The 19,639-nt window shown below is 45.4% G+C and overlaps 1 protein-coding gene across 3 annotated transcripts; it reads left to right on the top strand.

Annotated features, from left to right (window-relative positions):
- Positions 1-320: 320 nt before the first annotated feature.
- GNA11 (G protein subunit alpha 11) lies at positions 321-14,348 on the top strand. Of its 3 annotated transcripts, none has more exons than XM_027713097.2 (7): positions 321-509; positions 4,734-4,918; positions 6,177-6,331; positions 7,038-7,166; positions 8,084-8,213; positions 8,974-9,127; positions 10,722-14,348. In XM_027713097.2, the coding sequence occupies exons 1-7, from the start codon at positions 374-376 to the stop codon at positions 10,910-10,912; spliced, it is 1,080 nt and encodes a 359-aa protein (XP_027568898.1). In that variant the 5' UTR covers positions 321-373; the 3' UTR covers positions 10,913-14,348. The 3 variants fall into 3 exon arrangements, with proteins under 3 accessions (XP_027568898.1, XP_027568899.1, XP_027568900.1); XM_027713098.2 differs by lacking the exon at positions 321-509 and adding an exon at positions 805-1,008; XM_027713099.2 differs by lacking the exon at positions 321-509 and adding an exon at positions 1,086-1,164.
- Positions 14,349-19,639: the final 5,291 nt, after the last annotated feature.

Below are 19,639 nucleotides of genomic sequence, written 5' to 3'. Positions count from 1 at the left end.
CAGCGCTTGTTTTCAGCGGCAGCGGGTTGGGTTGCGCCGGCTCGGCGGTGTCTCGGCGGGGCCGTGCGGAGGGAGCGGCGGCGCAGCCGGGCGGGAGCGGCGCGGGCGCGGGGGCGGCGGCGGCGGTGCCGGCGGCGGCAGCGGCGGCGGCGGCGGCAGCAGCAGCGGCAGCGGCAGTGGCGCTGGGCCTGGCTGCAGCACTCGGGGCCGGGACGAGCCCGGGCCGGGCCGGCGCCGCGCAGGGAGGGAGGGTGGGGAGGGAAGGGGGCGCGGGGCCGGGCCGGGCCGGGCCGGGCTCCCGGCCTTGCGGAGGACGGTGGTCGGTGCCGGGGGGGTGGGGGGTGGGCGGGGGCGTCCCGGCCGCGGCGCGACCATGACTCTGGAGTCCATGATGGCCTGTTGCCTGAGCGACGAGGTGAAGGAGTCGAAGCGCATCAACGCCGAGATCGAGAAGCAGCTGCGGAGGGACAAGCGCGACGCCCGCCGCGAGCTGAAGCTGCTGCTGCTGGGTGAGGAGCGCGGGGCCGCCGCAGGGCCTGGCCCGGGACTCGGCAGGTCCGGGTGGCCGGGCCAGGCGGGGAGCGGGTGTGGCGGGTAAGCGGCGGGAGCCATCACCGCCTCAGCCCGGCGCTCGGGGCCGCTCCCGAGCCGTGCGGGGCGGCCGCCTCATTGGCTGCCCTTTGTTTGATTTTGTGATGCGTTCGCTGTCAAAATGGATTTTGACATAAGCAGGAACTAAGTAGCTGAAATTCCTGGTTCCGAAGGCGGGCACGCACACACGCGCGTGAAATTTGTCTCGAGGAAACGGTTCTCGAGGCGTGCTGGCCTTCGTTAGCATGTGAAAATTTGCTGATGGAGTTGATGGTTTCCAGTATTGTCGGTGAACTCCTGGGCCTTGAGTGAAAAATTGGCCTCCGGCCCCTAAGCCACAGAGTTCCACTTGTACAGCCCTGGGAGAGCCGGCAGGGCTGGCAGCGTGGTGTAGTGGTTCTGAAGTGGAAGGAGACAGTAAGAATGCAGGAGTTGTGTATTTGATGGGGAAATGTCTGTAGAGTTTAGCATTGCCCTCAGAGGAAGAGATCAGCTGTGCAGCCATAAGAATCTAGGTCTTCATATGGAGACGTAGTAGTGTTCTCTGTGCAGATGGAAAACTGCTGTGTTTAGGTGAGTGTATAGGGATGGGTAATCAGTTGCCAGAGCAGCCAGTGAAGATTGCAGGCATGTACATCTTCTTCAGCAGTGAGTTTGATGTTCATGTCTAGGTAGCCCCCAGATTTAAACTTAAGTTACAGTTTTCATGGGTACTGTGACTTATCATTGCTTGTGTCTGAAATGTATTCTGCTTTGTGGCTTAAATACTGTGTCATCTTAAGCTGAAATCTGAAGCAGATCTGATGGATTGAGTTTATTCACTTGGGGTCTGTTGACAAGCCATTAAGGTACAAATGAAGCTGACCCTTGTGAAAACTTTGCAGAAGTGAGGGGGGGCTGTGTATGCCCAGCCCTTTGAAGGGCTCCAGTGGTGCCTGGTGATAACTGTTCAGTGAAGGCCACGGTTGTCCTTCTCACTGCAAATCTGTCATAATTGATGTGTTCCTGTTCTTCAGGTGAAAAGTAAAATCGAGGGCTTGACGTTTCTGCTCTTCGGAGATGCTGTGACAGTTTCTGTAAGGCTTGTAGATGAGGGAGGGTGTCTTTCTCATGCTTCCCTAAAACAGTTCCACAGAAGCAGCTGCTTCAAAATAGGCTGGCACTATAGAATAGATCTGGGTTAAGAAGATCCCACTGGATCTCTGGATCTAAAGATTTCACTTTAGAAATAATTCAGATTGCTTGAGAATCCTTTCTGCTTTTCTAAAAGATACAGCTAAGTAAGATTCAGCATCAAATAAAAAAATAAATTACATGCGGTGGTTATTATTGGATAAGCAACATTCCTAGCGGTAGACCATGTTTGCTGGATGCTTTTCACTGCATACAGCACATTGCCCACTTTCAGCTGAGGCAGGTAACGTGTTCTCTCTCCTTGGTATAACTGCTGTTATACTTCTGTGTTGCTCCTGTCATGTGGAGTTCTAACATTCACAAGTATTAATGATTGAATTAGTAAGAGGGCTTTCCCAAATCTCCAAACTTTTGAGTGTATGGAAGGAGTTTTCACCTTGTAAGAAACCATGTTAAATTTTTCTTTTCACTTCATCTAATGATAGTTACTTTGCTAAAGCCTAAAACAAAAAATTGGCATGAATAACAGTGCTAATCAGTGATGAACCTGGTAATTCAAGGTGTTGGACGTTGCCCTCTGGTATAAGGTAGTCATTTGTGATTTTACTGGGTGAGGAGAATATTTTGTACAAAAATTGCTTGTGATTAAGCGTGGGATACTGTTGACTGAGTAATGTACTTACAAGTGCCTGTGAGGTACTTGGGGGTCATTAGTAAGTTATTGTAAACTCTGCTGCTTTCACGTGTTGATAGAAGAAACAGTGAATTCAGATTATCTCCTTTCCCAACACTGTCATATTAAAAGGGGGTTTGTGCCCTTACAGCTGTAGATCTTGCCCGCTAGAGCTTGTAACCTGCTGGTGTAGTGCTGTGCTGCATTGTCAGTGGCCTTGGGGAAAGCAAGAGGCACCTTTTTAAAAAAATCAAAACAAACAATAACAACCAACCCGCCTCCCCCCCCAACAAAAACAACCCCGGAACCAAAAAAGGGAGGATGATGGAGTGACAGGAAGAATCTGTGTTTGAACTCTCTAAGTTCTGAAGCAAGCAGAGGTCTGGTGCTGAGGTTTCTCTTATGGTTTCATTGTTGAAATGCTTCGAAGCACCACCATTTTGTTGTTTGTTTGTTTTTTTTTTTCCCTTTCAGTTTTGGTCACTGTGGTAAAAGACAAGGAAGTATTTCTCACCACAGTGAGAGAAACCAGAAAAGATTTCAGTTTCCAAACTTTCCCCCACTTAGGGTATACCTTTCTGTTTGAGATGGAGATAGTTTGCTGCATATTAATAGTATTTCCAATGTTAATTTCTGACTATGCTGACATGATTTCTGCCAGTTCTTGCTGTTTATTTCAAACATTCTGCTTCTAGTTAGGTGCTTGCTGCTTTTACCCGAGCATATTTATTTGTTTGTTTGCCTTTTAGCCCACCAGGATAAACATGTAACTGAGAGTCTACATGTGAGTAGTAGCTGTGTACAGGGATGAATGAGATCCAATCTGAATCCATCTCTCCCCTGGTGTGAGAAGTACCTGGTGGTGCCTGTGGTGAGAACCAGGGCTCTGCAAGCATCCTTATTTTTAACTGCAGATCAAAAGGATTTGTCACTGATGGGATACAGTTGAGTTTTTGGTCTCAGTAGCCAAGTGAGCCGGGATACTGTGTTAGAGCGCTGTTTTTTCTATGTATCCTGCATATTGATAGCAACTTTTAGAAGGCTGAACAAAAGCATTCAACAGAAATGTCAGTGGTATCCCCTTAGGCTGTTGCTCATGGGGTGAAGTGGGGAGGTAAGGGAGTCCTTGGCCCATGTGTCCCCTCCACAAAGGACTGTGTGTGCACGGAGCGGATGTTGCAGGGAACTTCCCACAATACCAGTTGAATTGTGAATGTAACAGGGCTGTGTAACTGTGTGGGTACTGTCTGATGGTGAACTTACTGTGCTAGAAAAGTTCCCACTGTCCTTTTATATCACCTGTTGGACTTCACATGTTAAATGACACTTTTCCGGGGCCATAAATGTAGGAGTGGAAGGACCTGCCCAAGTGACAGTGCAGGAAGCCAGCGTTGGAAGGGCTAGACTGTGTAATGCACATGCTGTGTCCTGCCCTCCCATCTGCTCCGAGGCCCGACAGTGAACCTGTGTCAGGAGGAAGCGGTGGCCTTGCTGAGCAGGCTGCAGCCGAGGGGATCCCTGGGGACCCTGGCATAGCACCGGCAGCTCTGAGCAGTGGCCTACTCTACTCTCCTGTCAGCCACCATCTTTAACTCTCTCGTCCTCAGAGGCTGTGAGCTGGATCAGATGCATTGGGTCACAATCGGGATTGTTGTTTCTGTCCTTGAGAACAAACCTTACATTTGCACAGTAGTTTAGGATACGAGGCAGACGCGCTGATTAAGTTGTTTGTGTCAGATGGATAAGCAAGTAGTTTCTTGAGCTCCATTCTCCTTTAGAGTTGGGTTTTTTTCTGTTGTGTTCAGTTCTTTCCTATGAAAAGACGTGTAGTCTATCAGGTAAAGAGCATTCTGTGCCAAGTTACAGCGAAAGGAAGTTCACTCTTTTGCTGTGCAAGTGGGCTTCCCTTGGCACTCACTGTCATCTCGGTCTGTAGTGCTTTACTAGCTGAAGAGCATGCCCAGGCTCTTCCTGGCTGGTGCCGTGGTTGTAGCATCTTGCTGGAGTATCTGGGAATAGGTCAGGTGTGACGGACGAGGGCCTCTTGACGCAGAACGTGTGGGAGTGGCTGTAACATGAGATTTGGAATAAGTACCAGGGCTGCTTTTGAAGGCTTCTGTAAAGGACAAGCTTTCATGCTGTCAGGTTCCTAGTGGGGATGAGCAGGCCTACCCAGACTGTCTTTTTACCGTTCTGGAAAGCAACTAGAAAAAGTGGCTGGGAGTAGTGTATGCTTGGTTATAGTAATAGGAACTTTGGGGTATGAAGTGCCTGCGTTCTTCTGTTGGGATCCTTGCTTGTGATGGCTCCTAATGCACTCTCTTGCATTCTGCAGGCACTGGGGAGAGTGGGAAAAGCACATTCATTAAGCAAATGCGTATAATTCATGGCTCAGGCTACTCTGAAGAGGACAAAAAAGGCTTCACCAAGCTGGTGTACCAAAACATCTTCACTGCCATGCAGTCTATGATAAGAGCCATGGAAACCCTGAAGATTCTGTACAAATATGAACAGAACAAGGTAAGTGTCTCACAGGTTTTGCACGTCTTTAGGCAGTGAGGATTCTAGGGTTTGACTTCCAAGTTCCTGTTTGTTTGTGTCCTTCTGCATTGCATCCTCAATCTCCCTGACCTCTTTTCCATAAACATTTTGTGACATTTTCTTGATACCTGACTCCATTTACTTGGTTGTGTTAAGGGATAGAGCAACTTTGGGTGGTTGGTGCACTAGTCTGCGTAGTGAGTGGTGGGAGCAAAGGATTGGCATACGATGTAGGGTATAAGAGGGGTGGTATTTTTACTCATTTCCAGGATTCAGTGTTGTTAAACGTGTCTGGCATTTTCTTTGCGTGAGTTACTATACTTACTGGAAATTGAAGCTGGCAAAATACGTGCTGGACCCAAAAGACACCTGTGCTGATAGTTATCCCTGTTCCTGCAATCCATCCATTTTTCTGATAGCTGCTGACCAAGGGTACAAAACTTTCTTGAAGGATTTTGGTCTCAACCACAGAAACATTATCTGAGCTAAAGTCTGGCTTACTCATTTTGGGACCAGGAATTGATTTTTCAGCCAGATCTGGTCTAAATTATTTTAGCTTTTTGAGGGGGAGGACAATGAGAGTGAGGGTATGCCAGGAAAATAGGTTTTCATTAGCATAGTTTGCTTCTTTTAATGCATAGTATCCTTAATATTTTGAAGTGAAATTGTATTTTATCTCTTCTGTCACACAGTATCTTGGAGCTGATTTTGACTAACTGTTTAGAGGGACTGGATGGTGCACCTTTTATGTCTGTGATGAGAATGGGCAGGGTGTGAAGAAGCTTGCCTTGCCTGTGCTTTACGTGGGGCATGGTGAAGGGGTTCTGATAGGTAGAATCTGCCAACTTTTACTTATGATAACTTGCGCAGTTACCATAAGATAAAGATAAAGCCAGATAACTTGGCTTTGGTTTTTATTTTTCCTGGGGTTGGTGGTATTGGCAAAAGCCCTTTCAGAAAGCAGCTGGATGTGGACAGTCACCTCACGGATGCCACAGGCTGTGGCAATGACTGTAGCCCTTCCTTTGTTTAGCAATTGTAGGGTGGGAATTTTTATTTCCTGCCATGACCGGTGCCCCCTCCTTCTGACACAGATCCCACACCTCCCAGGTTCGCGGTGGTTTTTTAGTTGGTTTTTTTGTTTGTTTGTTTGCTTTGTTTTTGTTTTTGTTTTTTGTTTGTTTTTTTTACTTTTGTTTTTTTTTTACTTTTTTTTCTTTCTCTTTTCAATCTCCAGGCCAATGCAGTGCTGATCCGAGAAGTGGATGTAGAAAAGGTCATGACATTTGAGCAGCCATATGTAAGTGCAATTAAAACATTGTGGAATGACCCTGGAATACAAGAGTGTTATGACAGGAGAAGAGAATATCAGCTTTCTGACTCAGCTAAATAGTAAGTATATAATCGCGAGCATGCACTGGTAGGTGGGAGTGACGGTCTAACAAATTATACCTGTCCAATTTTTTTTATTGAAGCCTAGAATTTGTTTCCTTACCATTTGCTGCTTTTCATGAGGCTATGAGGTGTTCTGATGGGTGTTAAAGGCAGTTGTTCACACATCTGCTTCTGGATATACCTGAGGCCAGAATCCCTACCTTCTGCCATCTATGTTGATCCTGGCTCTTAGGCAGCAGGAGTGTTGCTCTTTCTCCTCAGGTTTGTTCTTTGGCCTACAGGTGTACGTGGATGTGTAGCTTAGACTTTATTAATAAAAAATCCATTAAGTTTGGCAACATAGAGAAGATGTTTTATAAGTAAATAAGTATATGTTTCTACGCTACAGATGAGACTTGATTCTGAAATATAAAGCATCCACTGTACTTAAACGTTCTCTGTGTAAAGATTGTCTTCCACACTGCTATACAGAGTTGATAAAGTTGTCCTTAGTATATCTGTTTATCCTCCAAGGGGGCTGGCTGGTGAATTACTGTTCCCCAAAAATGTATTCTGTTACTTTTCCACATCATATTTTAAATGATTCAGGTGACTTCTAACTTTCTTGTTACACTAGGGAATGACTAAACGTAGCAGTTTTTACATCTGTATGTTTATGTGCTGCAACCTAAGGTATTTTTTTTTTCCGCTGTCCTCCTTGTAGCTATCTCAGTGACGTGGATCGTATTGCTACCCCAGGATATCTACCAACTCAGCAAGATGTGCTACGGGTTAGAGTTCCTACAACTGGTATCATAGAGTACCCCTTTGACCTAGAGAATATTATCTTCAGGTACTGAAGGTGTATTCGTGTTACGGCTGAACTGAGAGAGTAGTGATATGGTTTCAGGAAGGAGAAGTTATGGATTGCTTTAGAGTGTCCAGGTGCTTGATTGAGAGGCTCTGAGTGGATGTGTGTGTTGTGGAATTATCTGCTGATAGGTATTGCTCTAATGGAGATAGTCCAATGTTTTGACTGCCAGAAAAAAGAACCTGCTTTTGAATCGGTGACGCTTAAAACCCAGTGAACCATCTTGCAGGAATTGGTGCCTTCCCTGGGAAGGACTGCATTGCTGGCATCTGAAGCTGAAGTTGTAGCTTGTGAGGCAGTTGAATGAAGTGTTGGTAGCTGAAGCCACCCACCAGTATTTCTTCCACTAGGAAGAAATACTCTCTTGTATGTCACACCTAGCATCTGCCTTGGGAGATGGTTTTCTGTGCCTACCTTGTGCTCTCAGGATGACACCAAAACTTGCTGTCTGTGCTGGTGCAGCAACAGATGGCCTTGAGAGGCTTGAGCCAGCAATCAAGCCTGGTGTGAAGAGCACAACACTGAGAAGCTTTGAGGCAAGGAGGTTTTTTAGTAAAAAACAAAAGTAGTTTGCTCATTCGACAGAGGACAGTTTAAGGATTCATCTTTTCAGACTCAGGACTGATGGTTAGCAAACCAGAGCAGAATGCAACAAAAATGGTAATGCTGGTATCAGGAGGTTGAATTTGGTATCACTCGCCATTCTTTCAGTTTGATGTATTTCTGGAACAGGATATTTTGTAAACTTGCTGGTTTTGTTAGCAGGCAGATACTAGCACATCCCTGTGGCATGTTAACTGGAGTGGTAAAGAACTGCATTCATTCTCATCATTTGCTGGTCCTTTGCATTCAGAGAACTGCAGTACCTCTGTGATACTGTATGTACTTCTCTTCCTTAGAATGGTGGATGTTGGAGGTCAAAGATCAGAACGAAGGAAGTGGATCCATTGCTTTGAAAATGTGACTTCCATCATGTTTTTAGTAGCACTTAGTGAATATGACCAAGTTCTGGTGGAATCGGATAATGAGGTAAGTCAAAGAATGGGAACTCTGCAGGAGGGTAGAAGGAAAGCCGGAATGTCTTCCTAGCTCCTTGGAGCTTGGTACCCAAGTGCTTGGTGCCAAGTTGGATTAGCAAGTATTGTTGGTTTTGGCCTTCAGTTCTTCTTGTTGCAAAGGGAACATTAGCCTCAACGGGACATGATGTCCCTGAGAATGGAAAATGCAGAGGGCATTCGCATCATCTCCACTTCCCCAGTAAAACCAAAATACTCTGAAGTGACGGAGCCCTGTGTGCTGTGGAAGGCACTGTGGGGGGAGGCACGTTCTCAGATCTTGTCCCTCTTACCACACTGGGGTACTTTGGGTTGTGACTGCTGTCTGGTTAGGTAGTGACTGGGCTCTTTGAAGGTGCAAATCTGAATTTTGGCACTTACTAATAGATAAAAAAAATACTACTAGATAACAGCAATTACCCCTTTTCTACTAGACAAACCATGTTCTAAAAGTATCGCTGGCCAGTCCTCTCATATGACTGTCAAAGCATAAAATGGCTTTTAAGTGTTTTGATATGAATGGCTTGGCAATTAAACGAAGCTGGAGTCCATCAGATTTTGCATTTCCTTTCCATTTATTGATGCAGTTTGAGCCAGAACCTACCTAGGGCCAAAGCATTCTGTATGTAGTGTTTGAGATGCTGAATCACTATGGATCTGAGTATGTGTGCAGGCAACAGAAAGGCATCTTAGTGCTCATTTGTGAAAATGAGGCTTTCTTTTCCTTGTTTCAGAACCGGATGGAAGAGAGTAAAGCTCTCTTTCGAACCATTATAACTTATCCATGGTTCCAAAACTCTTCTGTTATCCTCTTTCTCAACAAGAAAGATTTGTTGGAAGACAAGATCCTGTATTCCCACCTCGTTGACTATTTCCCGGAGTTTGATGGTGAGTGATTTTTAAGGAGGTACATTATATATCTAGAATAAGATGTGGAGCTGGTTTGGTTAGAACTTTCTTGTTTTCCAAAGAAAATTAGGATCTAGAAATGGAGAAAACATCTTAATTTGAGGAAGAATGCCTACAGCAATAAAAAAAATCATAAAAATAGCTTAATCATACGTAGACAACTGGAATCTGATTGAATGATCAAATAATGAACCTCTCCTAGATGAAGAATTACCCCCTCCAGTATGCACTGCAGAGTACCGTAGTATTATATAAAGCAACTTTCTTCCCTGTGTGCTTGTGCATATAACTAGTTTCGTAAACATGGCAATTTACTGGTATTCTGAACCTTCTAACCTCTAGTCAAGAGATTACTTGAGTCTTTGTTCTGAGAAACTGACTGGTCAAATACCCAAGTCGTTCAAATGATGGTGCTGAAAAATCTCAGGCAGCATGAAATTCTTATTAGCATGCTGTCTTCTGTTGTGGGAAAATAAGATTATGTGAAACAGAGAAATTCCCATCTGAAACAATGTTCTGTAGCCAAAACAGTATTTCAGGCTTTTCACTTGAGTGCATTTAAAGCTGACTGGTAACATCTGTACAGGGCTGAAAATAAAGGTAGTGGAGAATGAGATCAAGCAACACACTTCTTGCCACGCTCTCATGTATTAATTCTGTCATTATATGCTTTAAAAGTATAAGGTAAAAGAAGAATTGCCATTTTGCTAACAGCTTTCATCCTTTAAAAGACTAATGGAATTGCTCCTTGTTAGTTGTCCTCCTACATCTGGAGTTCTGTGCCCCCAGCATGGGCACTGGTGGGAACACCGTGTTTTTACAGCAGGCTGGGAATGGCTGAAGAGCTGCCACCCAGACAGTGCCTACTTCAAATGGAGCTTAACAACTGGAGACAGATCTCAATGTCAGGGAGTGTGGTGTACTTTTGTTTTTTCCTACAAGTGTTCACTGTAGTTCCTTCAGGGGTGCTGCATGGCCTGTGAGTTGGAGGTTGCCCATCATACATCCCCTGAAGAGGTGATATTTGCCATGCACAATGTGACAACAGCAGTTCTGTGAAAGAAATAGCAGTAGGTGACTATTTTCTTGAGAGCTGTCAGCAATATGAGTTAAAAACTGGCAAAAATTCCAGTTTTTAGCTCCTGTGATTTGACCAACCAGTTAGGACAGGCTGCACTTTTGGCTGAGGATAACCCTTGTTTCCAAAACATACGCTTGTGTCCTTCAGCCTATAAGATCCACCTGTATATTAGGAAGAAATACTCATTCCATCTCCAGGAGAGAGCTTTGTGTGTCTCTGCAGCATCGTCCCTCCCACCCAGGGTTTTACCAAGGTCTGGATTCCAAAGCACACCCCTTGGTGTCTGCAAAGTGCCCAGCTTTGGGTTTTGGTTAGATAACTGAAAAGCATGAGACACTCCAGCTCCTCGGACCTTTATATCATAAACGATCTTAATTTCTTCTTTATAACTCTGTAACCCATAAGAGAAAGCAGGCTGGCAGTTATTCTGATGGATCAGCCTGGGGAATGCATTGGAATGAATCCATTCACTGGTGTCTCTGTTCGCTGCAGGCCCACAGAGGGATGCACAGGCAGCCCGCGAGTTCATCCTCAAGATGTTTGTGGATTTAAATCCTGACAGTGATAAAATCATCTATTCCCATTTCACATGTGCTACAGACACAGAAAACATCCGTTTCGTCTTTGCAGCTGTCAAGGACACCATCCTACAGCTCAACCTGAAGGAGTACAACCTGGTTTGACCTGCTCTGCTCTTGCCCCTTGAGAGGCTTCTTTGTGAAGAAAGACAAAAAAAGAAATTTTAAATATGACAGGAAAAAAAGTTTTAATTTTTGATGATGTAATGAGTGCAAATTGTCTGATCTGTGGAGTGGCAAGTGCTCAGTGTTATCCTGGAGTCTCATGTCTCTGTCCACAGAGTAGTTGATTTCATATTTTTAACAAATTGCTTTTATTTCACAGTTAACGGGGATATGCCTCATTTCTTCAGCACCTTGCTTACGTCTTAATTTTTGCCAAGCAGCTAAGGCAGTCTCATCTTGGTCTTTCCTTTGTTGCTTAGCCACTGTTTGTTTTTTTTCCCCTTTCATTCCCATGGCATATATAGAAAAAACACTTTCCAGCTGAGATTATGAATTCACTGGACAGTGGGAGTGCAGAATGCTGCTGGTCCCTTTGCCTTGTGCTATAGGGTGCCTCTGGTGTAATTTGCTAAATCTGCTTGCTTCCCCCCTCCTTTCCCTTCCCCTCCCCAGGACACTCTCCATGGTTCACTGTGATGAAATGTTGGGGAGGAGCAATTGCTCTCCAACTGTTGTGCAAAAAAAATGGCAAAAAAAAAAAAAAAAAAAAGCCATCACTTTTCCATTCTTTATATGTTCTGAGTTATTTTTTTCTTATCAATTATAAAAGATATGGAGACTGTGATTTTTTTTTTTTAAATTATTGATGTTCTATACATAGTTTGCTACATGTTGCTGTATTTCGTTCATGGACTACAAATGATGGAAGCTCTTGGAGCAATAGCTGCTGAGCCTGGGGAAGTGCCTGACTGTAATTGTTCTGTTTTGGTTTATTTTATTTAGTTCTTGTTTCTTTTTCACACACATCCCCCTCCACACCACAAATGCGTGGCTGTGTGCTCACAAGGCTCAGTTTGCTGAGAGAAAATACGTTTTGTTGAGTAGAGTATATGACATCAATGAGCAACTTCTCTATGCAGCAGTTTCCGAAAGCACACTGAGTAATTGTGGCATTTGAACATCAGACTTTGGCTGGATTGAAAATCTTAGTCCTGTGCCATCCTCTAGGTCTTTTCTTGCTGCCAGTAGCAAACAGGCCTTGTTTATTGCATTTTGTGCCAATGTGTGAATGTCTTAGTAAGAATTCCTCACTCCTGTCCAACTTGCAGAGTTTTAGAAAGGACCAGAGTTGGTGGGTGACAGACTTTGGGACACTGGTAGGATTCTTACTTGAGAAGAGTGAGAGTAGTTCTTGGAGGGAGCGGCAGTTCTCTCTCCCCTGTTTATGCATTCCCCTGTGGCACATGCTGCTGTGTTCCTCTTTGGAAGACTTGCACACACACTTGCTCCTGGGTGGGTGTGATAACCGAGTTACAGTGGTCATGGCTGGAGCACAGCTGCTGTGGAACCCGGAGAGCACTGCTGTGGGTGCACTTGGCTCAGCAGGAGAGGAGGGGAGAGGCAGCAGCACTTGCTGGTGCAGGTGGAAGGCAGATTGGAAATAGTTCTGAATTCTAGATGCCACCTGAATCTCCACTAAGCGGAAAGATGTGAAGCCTTTGCACATTAGAAAGCTTTTTCAAGTTGCTGAGGCAAGTCAGCAGATGTGCTGAGGAGCTGTTGCTGGCCGAGAAGAGAAGTGCAGTGGCAAGACAAGAAGTGAGTGTGAAGCAGGGAGATCTGACCCACATCTGGACATGTGTCATTTGGCCATCGCTAATGCTTCTGTTTCAATTCCAACAAATAGCACTGGGTCCAAAATCTCTGGATCAGCCAGACTGCCCCATTGAAGGCTAGCAGGCTGCCAGCAGAAAAAGACTAAATGAGCTGCACTGTTGAAAGGGGCTGTTGATATTTTGTCTGTTTTGTAGACAGAGCACTACATCGGTGTTTTGCACAACATGTAAATCTAACTGTCTGAGATGCTTAAGATGCTTTGATTTAGAACACTAAAATATGGAGGGACATAACTTTGAATAATTTTATTTATAGATCCCTCTGGATTTCCAGAATAGCCAAGTGAAGCCTCTGTGTTCCTCAGAGCACTACAGAAGATGGCAAGCACTGCTACAAGTGATTAGAGAGCTTAAGTTGGAACAGTAGCCATGGGACAAACAGTTAAAGAGCCGGTCTAGCCAAGTGGTGATGCTGAGGAAAACATAGCATCTCATAGCCATGCTCTGGACTGCATTTACCCCCTGGGAGGAATGAGAGGGATTCCCATGTGTCAGACAGCTTTGCATCAATTTTACTGCTTTTTTTTTTCATCTTTATGTCAAAATGATCCATTTTGTAGAAACTGTCCTATAAGGAGGAATTTATAATCATCTTCATGTATTCTAAGTGCTGTCCCTCTGAAGCAGACGGCAGCACCAGCCTCTTAACGCTTCTGTGATCCTTTTGTAAATGGTTCACACTACAGCTGTTGCCAGCAATGAACCTGGCACTGAGATACACAGGTTCTTGGAAATAACTTCCCAGAAGTTTTTTTTTTTTCCGAGGTGAATGATGGTGGTACTTCCACTTGAATCAGAAACTTTTTGTCTTTGTTTCCTACCTTCCCCTTCTTTAAGAGCTGCTGCCCTGGCACTGGAGGAGGGATCTTGGCATCTGTCTCTTGCAGAGTGACTCTGCATCATCATGGGCAACTGTGGGAGACTATGGGCACAAAGATTTAGGGATGTGCTGTACCTTATGGAGCACCTGCTTGGTGTAGCTGTTGGCCTGATCACTGGCTCGATGTGCTGAGCATTGTGGAGGGGAGGGCAGAGCGTTGCACAGTGACTCTCCCAAGTTCCTGAAACCTCATTCTGAATTGGGGTAGAAATGGATCAGACTTGTGCACATCATCTGGAGTTGTCTATGACTGTATCATATGTGAGAAGATACCAGTGTTAGCACATGCTTTTCTTAGTAAATAGTAGCTTGTGTGCCTCCAGCTTGGCCAGCAAAGCATTCCTGCAGAACTGGCTCCAGTCTCTGTTGGCTGGCAAATGCCTGTCCTAGCAAAAGTGCCAAACCTTAGACCAAATTTGCCTATATCATCTTTTCTGAAAGTGAGGGCTGTCGGAATTTTCTGCAGGTTGAGACAACAGATTGACTTTCAGAAAAGAGGTAAAACTGCGTTCTTGTAGGGAACCTAGAGTCTGAGGAAGTGGTCTCCTGGCTAACTTCTGCTCCTTGTGCACTTTTAATCTTTGTTCTGCTGAAGAAACCAACATACTTTGAACGAGTTTGAAACTTGAAGTCAGTGAGCAGAGGACCATCCCGTTTCCTTGCACCATTCCATGTGGATTGGCTATCTGGTGAGCAAAAGCCCCTTCCTGCTGCGTGTCAGATAGCTCCTTCCCTTCCTGCCTCTCCCCTTCTCCTCAAGTTGGATTCTTTGGTCTCTTGTTGCTTCCTAGCAATGTTGGCCTATGGTTTTTCTTCATGTGTTTTATTGGTTAAAAAAAAAAAAAAGAAAACAAAAAAAAAAAAAAAAAAAAAAAAAAAAAAAAAAAAAAAAAAAAAAACCAAAAAACCACAACAACAAAAAAAACCACAAAACAAACAAAAAACTAAACAAAAACAAACAAAAAACAAAACAACAAAAAAACTTCCGGAGTGTGCTGACCATTGTATTGTCCTGTACAGAGCCCAGGTCATTAGAGTCCAACAGAGATAAAGTGTGTTACGCAGCACCCAGTTTTTTAAGAGTATGGTTTGTGCCAATGCCCCTTCTTTAGTAGTGCCAGAGACTCTTTACAAGTGCCAATGTGGTGGAAATTATTTGGTTATACTTGTATATTATAGGATCCTGATTTAAGACAATGTAAACATTATCCTATTTAAAAAGATACTATATAAAATGCTGTTTTTAAACCTTGTAATTTGCAATGCATGTATTGTTGTGCGTGTTGGGGGGTGGGGAGGGAAGAGGGTAGGGTAAAGGAGTTTCTGAATAAGATGCCCAGTGTCAGGATCTATTCAGACTCCAAACTGTCTCATTCCAGTCCAGGAGTGCGATTGTTTCTTGGAAAGATCCCACTCTGACTGCTGGGCAACACCCTTATTACAGAAATATCTGATGGAAATTGATTTTCATATCTTTCTCCTGAAATAAACTCTCTGTTTGAAATTGGAATAAATTTTGTTCCTAAAAGTCGTGGTGTTTGAGCGTGTGTTTCTTCACTCTCGTTCCCCCTCTCCTCCTCCCTGGTTGGCTTAGCAAATTGTGTAGCTGATGGAAGCAGGGTCTGCCTCCCGCTGAGAAAATCAGGACCCTGAGGCATAGAAACAAAGCGTGTTTTAATATGCAATAACTATGTATAATGCACTGTACCAGTAATCCTGAAGTGTGAACACTGACTGGGGTGCAGGTATGCAATGGTGGCATCTTGATTTAAAGTTTTCTGGGATTTTGGAGTAGAATTGCGTAATGAAGTTGTTGGTATTTGCTGCTGCCTCTTACTGTAGCATCAGCCCATTGCAGGCACAATTCCAACAGGATGTCTGTTGCCAATAGCAGGAATGTCGGTGGGACTAAAACTGCTTCCAGTCTTGTCTATTAGAAACATGGACTGAAATAGGAAACGTGGCTTAAAATTATCTCTTAGTCCAGGGATGGATGATTGTGAAAGCTTTGGCAAAGCGATTTCTTAGTATGGAGTTCGTTAAGTTTAATTCTTTTTCTCTGGGATCATTCTCCAGGAATTTCAGGTTAAATCAGCTGGGAGGGGGCAGAGATGGATAACTTCCTGTATGTGAGGTTGCCTGTGTTTTCGGAACCTGCAACTGAGGATGTTCTGCTCCCTTCAATGTCACTTAACACAGGTGAAGCTGCAGGTACTGGACAGCCTGAGATGTTGTGTTGACTTGCACCAGGAGGGTAACTCTGGTCTGTTGGCCACAGCACTGGCCGGCCCTTGTCGCTGTTTTCTGGTTACAGGTGAGTGTACATTGCTTTTCTTGGTGGCTCTGTCTCCTCACCAGCCGGGGAGCGTGTCACAGTGGCTGAAAGCAGTATGTTTGATTTGTTCATGTCCTCAGCTCTGTGTGGGTCACGTGTTGTGCTGGTCTTTGCAAAGAGCGTAGTATGCTCTTTTAAATCACATCAACAGGTTGAGACTTGAGGGAAGAAGTCTTAAAACTAATGCCCAGTATTCCCAGCTGACTGTGAGAGCCTCGTGTTTGGGCCTCTTGCAGCCCCCAGTTGCCACGTGTGCAGGTTGCCCACTGCCAGCCGCAGGTGTGTGTGCAGGGGGCTGTTGCCAAAGTCTGGCAGTGGATATGCAGGAGGGGGGATCCCTGCCAGTCTTGGAGTGATCTAGGGAAGGAGGCAGCTGAGGGAACAGCCCATGCAGCAAGCTCATGGTTACTGCTTTCCCAAGGACCCCTCAAACTCAGACTGAATAAAGTGTTTCCACTAAGACAGTGAGCTCCTCCTTGCCTCCACCTCCGCTGCTGGGGTGAGAGGCCCTTGGCTCCTCTGACATGCAAGTACCGCATCATGCAAGGGGAGGTCTTGGGAACCTGGGAGGCGCTGTGTTGTGAAGCCACCTGCTACTGCCTGAATAATTCCTTTAGCCTGCAGCCTGCTATGGAGGGACTTGGCAAAAGAGGGTTGTCAGAGCTGGGCTGTGGGCCGGAGGAATGTCCCGGTAAAGTGTGCTGGCCCAGGGACTGGGGTTGTATTAGTGCTGCAAGGCCATTGGATGTCCCTGCCAACACCAGAGCAGCTCCTTGGGATCGAGCACAGGGGTGGACCAGACATTAAGAAAATCAATTTTCAATTTTTTCATATTAAAAAATCTCATGTGGAAGAAAATGGCAAAGAGAGACTTCAGGATTTGCATTGTCCTTGGACAATGACCATCCTCAGGATGATTGTAGCAGGAGAAAGCTCTTTTCTTTGAGCATTACCTTTGCCATTTTGGGAAAGCGAGAGAAGCATCTGTTCAGCTTAAGAAGAGTAAAATGTCATAGGAAATGTATAAAGCAGGAATATAATGCTTCCCTCCTCTCACTTCAGCTCTCTCTCCCGTGTTAGCCTGACCCCACCCTGCCATGCTCAGGATTCTGTGGTTGGTGCCATGTGCCTCAGAAGTGTGGGACCAGCTTGGCCTGTGGAACGGCAGCTGCTGGTGGTGCAACATTGCTGTCAAGAGCAGTGACTTCTTGAGCCCCTAGGCTAAGCGAAGGTTTGTTCTAAACCAAACTCTTTTTTGTGTGCTCTCCTCAGTAGAGTTGTCTTTGAGTTACTTTGTCTTCTGTGATGCAGTCTGATCAGGAATTTAAGCCTCTACAAGCAAATTTTGTAACATCTGTACCACCATGAGTTGAGAACTCGTGGGTTTTGAAGAGTTTTTGTGGCTCCCATACTGGAGTGTATGACAAGACTCCACATTTGGTCTGTATGAAGCTCCTGGATAATGCATCTGCCGAACTGAATGAGGATGGGGCTTGGCAGGGACCGCAGCTGCTGCCCAGGGCTGTTCTGCATCCCCAGCTGGGTGCCATTACTTGTTGACCCTGGCCACTTCTATGCACTGCTCCCAGAACTGCTCCTCCCTTCATCTCAGGTGAGTATCTGTAGCTCCTGGCCATGGAAATACATGGTTTTTTCACAAAGCACCCAAAAGGCAGGTCTCTCCTGCTATGCTGGTTTGTATCCTTCCTCCTAGTGTCTCAGGCCTTCAATCTGCAATTCTTCAAAAGCTGACAGGCTCTTTGCACAGTCAAGGTGATGCAGGATGAGAGCACCTTTGGAATTCTTCTGGAAAGGATTTGGCAGCCTGATTGGAAAAGAGTTTTCTGCTTTGCAACCCTTGATTCAGAGCAGATTAAATGATATAAAGAACCCTAAGGGAATTGCCTTCCTCGGCTTAGCCATGAATGTGCTTCCAAACTGCAAGAGGTAAATTTTTTGGATCAGTTCAGAAGTTGTTTAGAGACAGAACCTTGAAGAACACGCACTGTTGCCAGCCCAAAGAGGGCACTCTGTGCATAGAAAACTCAGCAGAAATGTGCTAAAGGTGCTCTCCTTGTGCAACATCATCCACAGAAAACCCATTGATAATTATGCTCAGTTGCAGCTTTTCTTAGGTGAGTGACCTGGGGACTTTCAGGCATTTTAAATGACAAGGTTTGGAAAGTATTTGGAGTCTTCAAATCTTTGGTCTAGTGTTTTGTATACAGTGCTGCTGCAGATACTGTACTGGCCTCTGACAAGTCCCCTTTAGGCAGAGGTGAACATAAGGAAAGGCAAACACTCCCCAGAAGTGGGTTTTTGGAATCCTTCAATGGAATCCTAAGCATCTGATGGAAATGTTTGCTCTCCTCTTGCTAGGTCTCTTCTTGCCAAATCTCCAAGTTAATTTCCTTTGATTGTAATATTTTTTAAATTCTATTATAGTAGAGGTGGGGATTTATTTTTTTGTCTTAAACCACAAAATGTAGAAAGAAAATATTTGCTGAACATCAGGCCATGGTGGGTCTGTGTGGTTCTTCTCTTTGGTGCCAACTTCACTAAAAAGACCTGAATGACTCAGTGTGCCCTGATGAACACCTGTGTGTGACAGAGAGTTGGTCAGGATGTCCCTCCCTCAGGGCACCTGCCTGAGTCCAGCTGCAGTGGGGTGCCGAGAGCTGGAGAGGGCAGTGGTAGGGATGGAGTCAGAGCCCCCCTAAAACTGTGTTGTGCTCTGGAGAGCTGAGCTGCTGCAGTACCTTCTGCCCAAATCACTCCAGCCTCCATGGCTCAGTTGCTGCTGCTGCTGCTGCTCTCTTTGCCCATGTTTCTTGTTAGAAGAGGTTAAAGTCATCGTTCTTATCAACAGCAAAATCAACACAACACTGAGGGAGAAGGGATGAGTCTGGCAGGACCTGCAATTGCTGCTTCTTGATGAGTTGCACTGAGGAGAAGATGCTGGTTTTCTGTTGATGGCAACCAGGCAGAGGTGGGATGGAGTAGAATCAAAAGGGGCCCGTGGGGGAGCCAATGTGATAGAGGGAGGAAGTCCCCCAAAGTACCAGCTTAGAGGTACCTGGAGGGAGTGTTTGTGCCCAACTGCATGTGAGGAGAGCCCCTGCCCTGAAATCCAGGCTTGACACCTATTCTGAGGGTTTAGGTGAGACAGAAAACTGAGACCATTTTTTGGGATAGAAGCTTCCAGCTTGAGATTCAGCTGTCTGAGCAGCAACTTTCTTCTGAGCTGTTCAGGACTGAACCCAGTGGCCAGGAGAAATCCAAATCAGATCAGGAAAAAGGCTTTCAAATAGAGATGCAATTTATTGTTTTTATGTATTCTTACAACACTGGAGGTACAGAAGAGGGGAGAAAGGAGGCAGCAGGTTTCAGAGGTAGGGGACAGCAGCAGCAGTAGTGAAGCAGGAACTGAAAGTGTCTTCCTTGGAGCTTGGGCAACCTTAAAACCTCAGGGCTTGGGCAAAGGACACCCAAACGTCTGTTGTCACAAATGCAAAGGTCAGGGAGGATGCTGTTCTTTGGATCCATATGATCTAGTTATACAGCCCTCCCCAAAGGATAACAGACATCCCAGCAGCTACTGGCACCTCTCTTGGGGCTGCCCTGCTGCTTCCCCTCTAGAGCTGTAACCACAGCCAGCTTGAAAGAGGGGTAAATAAGGGCAGCAGTGTGGAAGCACACACTGTGTGACCAGGTACTCCCCAGTTTGCACAGGGAATAAACACAGTCGAGCCCTGATCTCTGTGCTGAGCCCCCCA

Source organism: Pipra filicauda, unplaced genomic scaffold, assembly GCF_003945595.2.
Source record: "Pipra filicauda isolate LSUMZ 115617 unplaced genomic scaffold, ASM394559v2 scaffold482_size497672_pilon, whole genome shotgun sequence".
NCBI classification, from domain to species: Eukaryota; Metazoa; Chordata; class Aves; order Passeriformes; family Pipridae; genus Pipra; species Pipra filicauda.
Note: the sequence above shows the minus strand (reverse complement) of the source record. Positions and strands in the feature narration are given on the sequence as shown.